The sequence below is a fragment of the Strix aluco genome, chromosome 1, assembly GCF_031877795.1.
Source record: "Strix aluco isolate bStrAlu1 chromosome 1, bStrAlu1.hap1, whole genome shotgun sequence".
Lineage (NCBI taxonomy): Eukaryota > Metazoa > Chordata > Aves > Strigiformes > Strigidae > Strix > Strix aluco.
The window spans coordinates 118,286,343-118,299,125 of NC_133931.1; the positions used below are offsets into that span (position 1 = coordinate 118,286,343).

Sequence of the window (12,783 nt, forward strand, 5' to 3'; positions counted from 1 at the left end):
CGCGCGAGGGGGAAACGGAGGCACAGCACCGCCACGTCCCCGCAGCGGAGAGAGACCCATAAGCGGCTGCCGCCGCCGCACCACACTCGGGGCGCCGGCTCCACCTTAAGGAGGGCTGGGGGCCGGCCCCCGCCCCCCGCCCGGGACCGGCTGATAGGCGGCCGAGGCGGCGGGGGCGGGGCCCGGCGGCGCTCGCTATAAATATTCATGAGAGCGCGGCGGCCGGAGCGGCGCTGCCGGGGCCGGGGAGCGAGAAGTTGCGCGGAGGCGCCGCCGCGATCGCCCCGCGGCTCAGGTGGCGCGATCGCGGCCGGGGCGCCCGGCTCGTCCCGCCGGCGGCGGCCGCAGCGGCGGGAGGAGGAGGACGACGACGACGAGGCGGCGGCGGTGAGCGAGGACCGGCCGGCTGGCGGTTGCCCGCCCACCGAGCCGGGCGCTCGGGCGGGCGGCAGGAGGAGCCGCTCCGGCCGCCCCAGCACCGGCCCCGCCGCTGCCCGCCCGCTCGGGGCGGTGGGAGCCCTGCGCCGCGGGGCGCACCGCCCGCTCCCCGGGTCGCCTCAGCCATCTTGACCGCGCCGCGCGGGGGGGCTGACGGCGAAACTTCTGCCGCCGCCGCCGCTCCGTGCCCGGCCGGCGCTGGAGCAGCGGCCGCCCGCCCTGCCCCGCGAGGAGCGATGCGACGGCGGCTGAGCGGCCTGCCTTGAGCCGAGCCCCCTCCTCCGGCACGGCGCGGGGGCTCGCCGGCGGCTCCCCCTCAGCGGGTGCCCGCGGGGCCGCCCCCCTCCCTCCCTCCCTCCGTCCCTCCCCCCCTCCGTCCCTCCCCCCCGGGCGCCGGAGCCCCGCGGGGGCCGCCAGCCCTCCCACCTGCGGCCGGCACGGCGGGGGCCGCCCTCCGCCCCGCAGAGGGGTAGCCGGGGCGGGGGGGTGCTGTGGCGCCGCGCTGCCCGCGGCCGCCGAGCGGGCCGGGAGAGGAGCCGGGGCCGCCGCCCGCCGCCGAGCATGGAGTGGAGTTACCTGTTGGAAATCGCCTCGCTGCTCGCCGCCCTGTCCCTGCTGCAGCGCGCCGGGTGCGCCGCCGCCTCGGCCGCCGCCGCCGCGTCGTCGTCCTCCTCGTCGTCGTCGTCCTCGGCCAAGGAGCTGTCGTGCCAGGAGATCACCGTGCCCCTCTGCAAGGGCATCGGCTACAACTACACCTACATGCCCAACCAGTTCAACCACGACACGCAGGACGAGGCCGGGCTGGAGGTGCACCAGTTCTGGCCGCTGGTGGAGATCCAGTGCTCCAGCGACCTGCGCTTCTTCCTCTGCAGCATGTACACCCCCATCTGCCTGGAGGACTACAAGAAGCCGCTGCCGCCCTGCCGCAGCGTCTGCGAGCGGGCCAAGGCCGGCTGCGCCCCGCTCATGCGCCAGTACGGCTTCGCCTGGCCCGACAGGATGCGCTGCGACCGCCTCCCCGAGCAGGGCAGCCCGGACACGCTCTGCATGGACTACAACCGCACGGACCTCACCACGGCCGCCCCGCCGCCCGCCAAACCCCCGCTCCGCGGCGCCAAGCCCGGCGGCCCCGCGAAGGCGGCCCCCCCCGCCGCCGCCGCCCCGCCGGCCGAGGCCCCGCGCAAGCCGCGCCCGCCGCCGCCCTGCGAGCCGGGCTGCCAGTGCCGGGCGCCCATGGTGTCGGTGTCCAGCGAGCGGCACCCGCTCTACAACCGCGTCAAGACGGGGCAGATCGCCAACTGCGCCCTGCCGTGCCACAACCCCTACTTCAGCCCCGACGAGCGCGCCTTCACCGCCTTCTGGATCGGGCTCTGGTCCGTGCTCTGCTTCCTCTCCACCTTCGCCACCGTCTCCACCTTCCTCATCGACATGGAGCGCTTCAAGTACCCCGAGCGCCCCATCATCTTCCTGGCCGCCTGCTACCTCTTCGTCTCCCTCGGCTACCTGGTGCGGCTGGTGGCCGGCCACGAGAAGGTGGCGTGCAGCGGCGGGGCGGGGGCGGGCGGCGCGGGGGCCGGGGCGGCGGCGGGGGCCGGCGGCGGGGCGGCGGCGGGAGCGGCGGCGGCGGCGGGGGGGCGCGGGGCGGCGGGGGGGGCGGCCGAGCTGCAGCCGGAGCTGGCGGGGGCCGAGCACGTGCGGTACGAGAGCACCGGCCCCGCGCTCTGCACCGTGGTCTTCCTGCTCGTCTACTTCTTCGGCATGGCCAGCTCCATCTGGTGGGTCATCCTCTCCCTCACCTGGTTCCTGGCCGCCGGCATGAAGTGGGGCAACGAGGCCATCGCCGGCTACGCCCAGTACTTCCACCTGGCCGCCTGGCTGCTCCCCAGCGTCAAGTCCATCGCCGTGCTGGCGCTCAGCTCCGTGGATGGCGACCCCGTGGCTGGCATCTGCTACGTGGGCAACCAGAGCCTGGAGAACTTGCGGGGCTTCGTGCTGGCACCGCTGCTCATCTACCTGGCCATCGGCTCCATGTTCCTGCTCGCCGGCTTCGTCTCGCTCTTCCGCATCCGCAGCGTCATCAAGCAGCAGGGCGGCCCCACCAAGACCCACAAGCTGGAGAAGCTGATGATACGCCTGGGGCTCTTCACCGTGCTCTACACTGTGCCAGCGGCCAGCGTGGTCGCCTGCCTCTTCTACGAGCAGCACAACCGGCCCCGCTGGGAGGCCACGCACAACTGCCCCTGCCTGCGTGACCAGCAGCCCGACCAGGCCCGCCGCCCGGACTACGCCGTCTTCATGCTCAAGTACTTCATGTGCCTGGTGGTGGGCATCACCTCCGGCGTCTGGGTCTGGTCTGGCAAGACCCTCGAGTCCTGGAGGGCCCTCTGCACCCGCTGCTGCTGGGCCAGCAAAGGTGCTGCGGTGGCTGGGGGCACGGGGGCAGGAGCAGGCGGACAGGCGGCGATCGCCGCGGCAGGAGGACTCGGGGCTGGAGGCGGTGGCTCCCTCTACAGCGATGTCAGCACCGGCCTGACGTGGAGGTCGGGCACCGCCAGCTCCGTCTCCTACCCCAAGCAGATGCCCCTGTCTCAAGTGTGAGGAGGGGGAAGAGGCCAAAGGTTAGGGAGTGAGAGGGACACTGGCCTGCCTAAAATGCCCCCTCACTGTTTGGTGCCATTAATGAACCCCTAATGGTCCTTATTAGCCACAGCTTGTATAGAACAATGCAGCTGGCAGAGGCCCCAGGCTCCAGCCCCCTCCTCCTTCCCCTCCATTCATATGCAGGGAGCATGTACTTCAAGGAGCCAGCTTATTATTTTGCTGGCAGAGGAGGGTGGAGGCTCACCCGTGTCTTGCAGAGGGCAAGGCACAGCGGCTTCTGATTCACGCTGGACTAACAGCAGCTCTTCGCTCGTGGGAGGGGGAGGGTCTTCCTCCCACCAGCCCGAGGCTGGAGGCTGCTGGGACTGCAGGTTTTTGGGATACCGGTGACCAGGCAAATGCCTTACAGTACAGACTGAATCAAAACATGTCTTAATTATACACCCCAGCTAAATACGGGTTTCCTACATTAAAGGATGTATTTATATAATTATTTGTTACCTTGTACAGATGTGTAAAATATGTATATATCCAAAGCTATACAGTCTGTAAATTTTTTTGTAAAAAAGTTTAGAGGCTACCGCTGTAAGAGCAAATATGAGTATTCTATTTTGTCAATAAAATGACTTTTGATAAGTGACTTTTTCAAGCTTTCCCCCTACTCCTGCCCTGGTTATTCCAGCTGCCGTGTCTTTAGGTGGTTCTATAAGCCACAAACTACGTTCATGCTACAGTCATTACTGTATAATAGATGGCTGCCTCTGTTAAAGCAGTGTGATACAGAGACACGAGGAAAACAAGTCATTCAACAAGTTGTTCGGAAAAAGTGTTTGCCAAAACGGCGAGGCGCCTTGCCATAGGAGATTCTCCTCTGCTTTTTGAAAGAGGACAGAGTCTTTAAACTGAGCCTGTACAAAAGAGCCATCTCGCATGGCATGTTAAGTGTCCTTTTGAGACAGGTGTTATTTCAGGAATGTGCACACACACCTCTCCTAGATTCTGTAAGCACCTGCCTTTCTGGGGATGCATACCGAAGTGTAAAAGGTTAATGTTTTAAATTCTTAGTTCACGAACAGCGAGTTGAGATTTGTTAGATCAATCTCTTCTTAACAGATTAAACTAACATCTTAACTTTTGTATATCAAATATGGTCCTTTTTCAAGAGAAAAGGTATTGTTCTTCTGTCAGGACTAAGCTAATTTATTTGAGCAGAAGGCTGTTGAATTAACAGAAGAATGCTTTGGCAATTGTTGAACTTTTTACCTGTCTGCCCAGTGGCTCAGAACATCATTCCTTTAAGAGGAGCTAAATGAATAGGGTTAATCTGTAGGGAACTTGGTTTCTTTTGAGTTTGGGAAAACTTTGATCTTTTCTCTTCACCAAACGTGATGTATAGTCTGAAGTTTCTTTCCCTGCTGCCTGGTTCCTCTTGTTGCAGACCAATTGGCCACCATGGAGCCTTAAAGTTCTTCAATTAAAGGGACGTGGGACTTTTTTTTTTTTTTTTTTTTTATTTTAAGAGGAAGACTTGTAACAGTTAGTGAACACCAGAGGGAAAAGGGAGAACAGCCTTTTAAACAGCTTTTCCCTGCATTGTTAGCCAGACTGCAGGCAGCAAGGCATGGCTTGGAGCATTATAGAAAAGAGCTATGAATGCCCTACAGGTGGTCTGCTCACATAATCTCCCCAATTTAAAACATTTTCTTTTACAGGACAATTGCATTACAAAACTCCCTTCTCTTTTGCTCCTAATTGAACCAAAGAACAACTACAAGATTTTATTTAAAAACTGAGTGTCTAAAAAAAAAAATTAAAATCTATTAACTACATTCTAATCTGTTTTCTAAAATGGCATTGCTCAGAATACCAGGAGTAAAAGCTGCACTAGACATTACTCCAGATATTTTTATGTCTTCTGCTTATATTCTGTCAAATTAGCAATCATTTAAAAGCAATTGGTTAGGTTGTGTGCTAGCAGTGAAAAGATAGCCCCAGGTCCCTTATTAACCTGTCAATCATGATAAGAGATGGGCAGCTACCCTACTAATGACACAGATATCAGTCATGATTTGTGGGAAAAACCTTGTTCCATTGAGCACTGACTTGATTATTGGTGTCCCTTTCAAAGATCCCGTAACTTAATAGACTCCTCCACTTCTACAAAGTTACTGGGATCATGAAAAGAAGGAATTTAAAATGCCAATCTCTAACTCCTTGGAGAGAAAAATAATTTTAACTTCTCAAATGCAAAGGATGTTCCGCTGGGATTTATGCACAGTGCCTATTTATACACCAATTGACCAGGATCAGAATATTGACATGCCTGTAAATTGAAAAGGCCCTAGTATTTTCCTGTATTGCTGGAAACATTTTTTAAACGGTTGTTGAAACATTTAAATCAACATGGCAATTTTCCCTGCTGTCAGTGGGGTAGAGGTCTTCCTGCTGGGGAAGCCCCACATATGGCAGCACAATCACTTCAGATAAAAATCTGTGTTCCTTCCCCTGCAGCAGGTTCTGGCCAGGAAGACCGAGAGAGGGTACAGCCACAACTATTCCGTGAGAATTTGTTTAGATAGGTCTCTTGGAGACTGCTGGTACAGGTTGCTAGTGCTGAGATAAAAGCATTTCTAGTAAGTGATAGGAAGTAGCCCTGTGGCTTAACCTACCCTGGAATGAGCTAAGAGGTGCTGCAGGTGGAGTTAGTCAGCAAAGCGGTCTCAGAGCTAGTTAAGCTAGCAAGATACCTGCTTTGGAAGTGACTGAGTAATAATAATGCAAAAGTTAAACAAATAAAAATGAGACAAAATTCAAATCACTAGAAACACAAACCCACGGAAATGGTGCTAAAGCAGTTAATTTACAAGTGCAGATTTTTGTGAATCAACATAAAATTTGTGTCTAGGGGAAAAAAAAGAATAACTGGAAAAAACAACAGCAAAGCATTTAGTTATACAAGAAATAAAAATACACGCCTACACGAAACTTACATTATTATGATACCCTTTCTCGGACTTAAAAGATAAATTTGCTCTGGAGATCCAAAAAATATCGGTGAGGTGGTAGGGCTTACATGTTAACTCTCAAGGTATGACAATAAACTGCCTTCTCCCTAAATTTGCTAGACTGCTACTAAAAATAGTCCCAGCAGACCCATGGCCCAAGCCCTTGCCTGCGGAGCTGGAGTGCCCTCGGCATCCCCGCTGGCATAGGCTCACCCGTGGGCAGGGGCAGCACCCACGCACCCCGGCAACCACACCAGCTCAGGGGAGCTGAGGAAAGGCTTTATTATCACTGATGTGGCTCTGTAGCACAACTTGTACAGCAACATTTGGGGAGCTGGATAGATGGCAGCCAAGAGCCTCCCGCAGCTCTCAGAAAGGTCTAACCACTCTGTTCAGGAGAGCGACTAAGCCAGCAGAGAAACATGGTTCTGGATTTTTTTTTTCTTCTCTAGTAAGCAACATACCTTTAGAGTGTGCCTTTTCTTTCCAGGACCCCTCCCTGCTTTACATGTTCCTGCTTCAAAAGGAAATCCTATGGCTTATTCTCCTCCTGCTGTAATGACTGAATAATCCTGCAGCCTCCAAAGGAGCTGGCGCAGCTGCCAGTGGGCCTTTTAAAAAGAGTCAGAGCAGTGCAGGTATGTTGCAGAGCCTCAGGAGGGACACCACACCTCCCCTGGGCCCTGCTGCTGAGCCCCGGAGGGCTACCTGGAAGTGTCCTGCAACCTGCTCCAAAGTTTTCCCTGTGCAGGGGGAAGCTTCCCTGGAGCTTTGGTAATCAGTCATGGAAGGGAAGGGACTTCAGACAGGGAAGAACTGGGAAATCCTTATATATTGAAATAATATGAATGTGGCCAGGCTTTCTATGGAGGATATGAAGGCTAAGACTGGCACACAAGGAGTCTTTTTTCCTTCTTTCTTATACAGTATTTTAAAATGAAAGTATTGGGATGCTCACCCATTAAAGAGTTCTTCGAATGTGCTTGACTAGTCCTAAAAGGTCTCGCAGGTGGGGTAGGAAGGCTGGAGACAGGGGTGCCTCTGTGCATGCGCTACCCATAGTGTGCTTCACCCTGGCTTCAGAGCCCAGGCTCTTTCCAGATTCACTTGGGCAGACACCTCGCTAGACACCTGAAGGTGGCTTGTAGGAAAAATTGACAACTGTTTTTCACAAGAAGAAACCAGTACTGGGAGCCAAAGCAGAATGCCCAAATTTGAAAAGGAATTGGTTAGCTGAGAAAGAAATAGCAGATTCCTTGGGAGAATGCCAGGTCTACTTTGAAATATAAAAACTTCAATACAAGTAAGACCACTGTTTGATGCCAGTGGCTGTGCTCAACATACTTCTTTCACAAGCACTACATAGAGTGCAAAAGCCAAATATAGCCTGCTCAGTAAGTCAGCCTTCTTAATCAACAAAGACATGGAATTTTATATGGGATAGAGAGGCCACCTAATATGGGGGAAAGGCGAACTGGTGATAATGAACATTGAAAAATGCCAAAAGATGCTCCTGGAGTGAAAGCTCACCTACAGTCAAGTTCATGCTGGGGGAATACTCCATGTGGGCCAGTCAAACCAGCTTGTAGAATCACAACCAGTTCCCAAAGTGCTTGTTGCAACCTGCCTGCAGCATGCCCTGCTCCTGCACCCCATTTCCAGAGCCACGCGGCCTGTGTTTCTCTAGACACACACTTCTTCCACTCCCAGCCACCGTGGCCAACCCATGTTCTGGCCCAACAGGGAAGCAAGGGAGGAACAGTCTCTCTCCATTGCCCATCCTGGCCGTGTTCCCTCTCTTTTTGCCCTGTGTACAAAAAACAGATGGTATGGAAAAGATAGCACACCTCTTCCTAGAATTAAAGAGGCTGGGCAGCAAAGGTCACCCTGAAAGCAACAGGATGAGCCTAAGAATAAAGAAAGTGATTTACAGATGATGGTCCAAGGAAGAAATATGAAACAGGGCAGGCTCCCTGAAAGTGGTCATGATAAGTTCTGGGCAGCCTTTAAGAGAACTCAATCAGAAATGTTCAGACAGCTCTATTTATTTAAGCTTTTATAAATGCCCATCGTTACTGTAATCAGGTATATGAATTTCACTAGTTCAGCAAAAAGGATCACACATCATGAATGTTATGGTGGTATGGAAATAACTAGTGTCTGGTATTAAAATGTGGAGCCATAATCTGAGGTGACTAAGGATAGTCAAATCACTTCAGAAACTAGTACCTAAGGTAAAATGCTGAACCAAGCTTTTCGAAGGCTGAGATAATACTTTTGCACTCCTACAAGTCTCTTATCTATCATCTCAAAACACTTCACATCCACTTGTGAATTAATAGTCAAATTTCTTCTTGGGAGACAGAAATTTCAGTAATGATACCCACACTAACAAAACTTTAAGTGCATATCTAGGGGAAGAACCTGGGTTTCCCAACTCTGTCCTGTGTTTTCAGTAAGGCTCACTTTTACAAGCCCTCCCTCACACCTATGCCCTCCCCACCAGTTTCCCCCCGAAAGGCCACAGGCCCACATGCCCAGAGCGTGTGCAGTTTCCCAGGCACAGCACCAAATCAATCACCAGTTTCCAGTAACGCTGGCACTCTCAAACACCAATCCCACTGCTGCCTTTACAACTGACGCGGTTCCCTAGCTCTTACACGGGGCCTGGGTGAGAGGTGTGATCCTCTTCACCAGGAAGACACGAGGAGATTTGAGGGAGTTGGGTGGGAAGGAGCAGACCAGCGTGGGGCCCGTCTGGCTTCTTCAACCACGCTGCTGCAGGGCTAAAAATCGGCTTTGAAAAGAGCAGAGAAAAATGGCTCATTCCGCCCAGTCTCTAAGGCAGGCAGGTATGGAATAGAGGATTTACAACAGTTTTGGAATTGCATCGGGCAAGAAATCCCGGCAAAGGAGGAACCCCGGTAGGACTCGGCGGCGGGGCCGGGACACGGGTGGGAGCCCGCCGCTCTGCTGCCATCCAGCAGTGCCCTCAGCTGGGAGAGACTGGGAATTTCACCCCGAGGCCTTCCCCCTGTTCCCTGCTCCCGCAGGGCTCCGCGGGCGACGTTTCCCCCTTTTTCTCAGCGTCTCCTCTTCGCGCGGTGCGTGGCGGGGCCGTGGCGTGGGTGATGCCACCGGGGGGGGGGGGGGGGGGGGGGGCAGCTCCCCCCGGGGACCTGCCCGCTGCGGATCGACCCTGCGCGTACCTGTGACCCTCCAGGCGGGGGGGACTGTCACTGCAACCAGCAAGAGAGGAGTATGCACCTCTGCCGTCCTTTTTTAAAACACAGCTCTCCAAGAAAATACAAATTTAGGCAGAAAGATATGGGCAAGTTACTATGCATACCCAATGTATTGTAAAGGAGAAAAGCCGGGCTGTCTCTCTTGGATACTATCTGATTTTTTAATATGTTGCAGGAAAAAAACCCCAGCTCTTTTCCAATCATTTCTGCCTTATGTAAGACTTGTTGGATGCTGTGATGTATGTTTTACATGCATTAGCGAGGTGTTCTTTCCTCCAAACATTTGTTGTTGCTAAATTATACCTCACGTTTTTCAAAAAGAAGCGTTAATCTCAATTATTGTTTCGTCTTTATTTTTTTCCAGAAAATAAACCTGTGAGTAGAATGTCCCATTTTCACATCTTCTGAAATTAGAAAGAAAGAATTCTTTTCATGCTACGAACAGACTTGATTCAAAACGTATGATGTTAGACATGACACCCTCATCATTTCTCAGTGGTTGAAATCTAGCTGGTCTCTTTCAATGTAAATCAGAAAATGTAGCCATCGTATAAGCTTACGAAACCAACGACTTGCTTTGGCTTTCTGTCCAAATGTAGGGTGGCAATAAAATGAAATCTGACTTTTTGGAAGAGAAGGGAAAATGTTTCCCATCCAGCCACAGAACCTGCAGCTTTGGGGGTGTGTGTGTTCTGTACATTGCTGCCATCTGGAGCTACAGCCCCCAGCGCTGCGGAGAGGGAGACCAGACACTTGGCAGGGAGCAGCTCTACTTTCTTTCCCAAAACCTGCTGGGCAGACACCACATTTACCGTTGTGATTTTTAAGCTGAAGTTACTTTTTTGCAAAACCCTATGGAAGCGGTATTTTGCCTATAACAATTTGGAAAATCACAGTTTTCCAGGATTTGGAGCAGGGCATTAGGAACAGTCAGATCAGGAAACCACAGAGACCCACAAGGAACTTCATTGCTGCCATCCTCTAGCTCATTAGTGTACAAGAATTGTGTGTGTTGTTTTTAGCAGCTAAAGAGTTATTTATGGCTTCTATGTTCTCAAGCCAAAGTGAGTGAGGGGTGCAACCAGGGCAAACGCATCAGAGCAATGCAAATCACTGACAAGGCATCATGAATGCAAGCTGAGCAGAATTTAAATACAATCCATGAATGAGAGGAAAGATTTGCATGAGGGAAAGAATCATTAGAATCTGATTTAACAAGCAGTATATAAAATGGGCCTTTGCAGCTTAAAATGAAGCAAAGCACATTCACGTTATACATTCTTAATGAAAAAAAAGCAAAATCACAAAAAACCTAATTTATTAGTAGAGCTTGGAATAGAAATGGTTTTCACAGAATACCTTTAGATCCTGATTCAGAAACTCGTGCTTGATTGCTTTCTTGAATAGAAGTGGATCATAAGCATGTAGGGTGGTAAGGACTAGTTAAGTGCATGCCAAAGTCCTATTGATTTCAGTGAGATTTTATAAGATGCTTAAAGTAAGCGTAGGCATCAATGTTTGCCTGAAGACAAATGCTTTCCTGAATTAGGGTTTAACTCATGAATTTACACAGTGCTTTCAAACATAACTCCTTCTGAGAAAAATAGGATAGATGAGAATAAAAAAAATAAAATTATATATTTATGTATGTCTTAAAAGAAGGTAATAGAGAATTATTCAGGGTAGAATTTTCTGTAAGGTCCAAAAGCCAACAGTGAAAAATCTGTGGAAGTTGAAAGTGAATAATGTTCATAGAGCAACCTTCATAGACCCTCTGATGTTTCATCCCAACTAAATTATGGAAGATTTTGAATATAAGTTATTATATAGATAATGGCAGTCTCTTGGAAGAAAAGGGATATGTTATTTTAAACTAAGTGATATTATATTCTGTCTTTGAGACAAGTAAGAGAATTGCTTTTAAGAAACTCCTGCCTTTTTTTTTGTTTCCAGTCAGTTGTCACAAACACTGGGCAGAACAAACTTTTATTTAATGTCTTCTAAAATGCAATGTGTCTACCTCTAAATATCTTGTCCTTTGAAGCAATGGCTGAGGCGGCAGATTCTGATGTGCTGTGTTTTCTGATAAGAAGAGAGCATATATCTCTGTCAACACTGGACAATCTTTTCGTTTCTATTGAAGTATTGGTCCAGCTGTGTATTTACATCTCCTAGCATATTCCTGTGGAACTACATTGCTTCTTTTTATGCAATTCTCTCAAGTAAGTCATTAGCAACAATACACGAGAGAATTAAAAGAGCTCAGTCTACAGCTGTGTGGCCATATTGACTGTACTTGTGTCAATTTTTCTTTTGACATTTTAGAAGATTTCAGTGTTGCAGTGGTGACTTGCAAGGTGTCTTTTGAAATTTATGAAAGGTATGACCAGTGTGGTTTAGTTTTTCTTGCTCTTTTTCTAAATAATTCTACTGTGAAAATCATAGAATGTTTTGGGTTGGAAGGAACCTTAAAGATCATCTAGTTCCAACCCCCCTGCCATGGGCAGGGACACCTTCCACTAGACCAGGTTGCTCAAAGCCCCGTCCAACCTGACCTTGAACACTCCCAGGGAGGGTGTAACCACCACTTCTCTGGATAACCTGTTCCAGTGTCTCACCACCCTCACAGTGAAGAATTTCTTCCTTACATCTAATGTAAATCTACCCTCTTTCAGTTTAAAGCTATTACCCTTCCTCCTATCACTACATGCCCTTGTAAAAAGTCCCTTCCCATCTCTCCTGTAGGTCCCTTTTAGGTACTGGAAGGCTGCTATAAGGTCTCCCAAAGCCTTCTCTTCTCCAAGCTGAACAACCCCAACTCTCTCAGCCTGTCCTCACAGGAGAGGTGCTCCAGCTCTCTGATCATCAATGTTTGACATCGTATGATATTTCAGGTCAGTAGCAATAATCTCATGACTTTGCTTTCTCTGTCTCTTTTGTTCAACAAAACCAATATCACATTTGGTGAAAGTTATCATCCTCTACAGTAGTACTACTACATCTGTGATCATTGCTTAAATATTTCTTGATATTTTCATACTTTCATTTTTTCTTCCTTCTTCCCCCCCAACCCCACCCCCCCGCTCCCCGTGCCATGTGTAGGTGAAGTCTGAGGTTCAGCTCAAGACTAAGACATCTAAATGCAGGTAGGTATCTAAATATGGGGGTTTTTTAAAGGTAAGCTATTACATAAACTCCTGTTGCAGTCAATAGAGTGTTAGTAATGTAGACAGTGGGTCCTGGAAAGTGACTCCATTCCCTCTAAAGTAAACTTGTAGGCCTTAATTCAATTGCCCAGACAGGCTCCTGGTGGTCCTATCCAGTTTCTACCTGCCTCTGCAAAAGAGCGTGGGTCTCCTGTAATTTTCTGTCATGTCTGAAAGCCCTAGGTGAATACCTCAGTTACCTTCTGGCAACTCTAATAATATGGGATACCTTTTGTAGGCAACTGATTGGAGCCCAGATCTGGATTTGGCCAGATCTCCTTGGAGAGC

The 12,783-nt window shown here is 50.8% G+C and overlaps 1 protein-coding gene across 1 annotated transcript; it reads left to right on the forward strand.

Annotated features, from left to right (window-relative positions):
- Nucleotides 1-241: 241 nt before the first annotated feature.
- FZD8 (frizzled class receptor 8) lies at nt 242-3,679 on the forward strand. The gene has a single exon (XM_074832163.1). It carries the CDS (start codon nt 1,000-1,002, stop codon nt 3,034-3,036), a length of 2,037 nt encoding a protein of 678 aa, XP_074688264.1. The 5' UTR covers nt 242-999; the 3' UTR covers nt 3,037-3,679.
- Nucleotides 3,680-12,783: the final 9,104 nt, after the last annotated feature.

Excerpts from the sequence above, each read along its gene's own strand:
- FZD8 (XM_074832163.1), top strand. The coding sequence starts at position 1,000 with ATGGAGTGGAGTTACCTGTTGGAAATCGCCTCGCTGCTCGCCGCCCTG.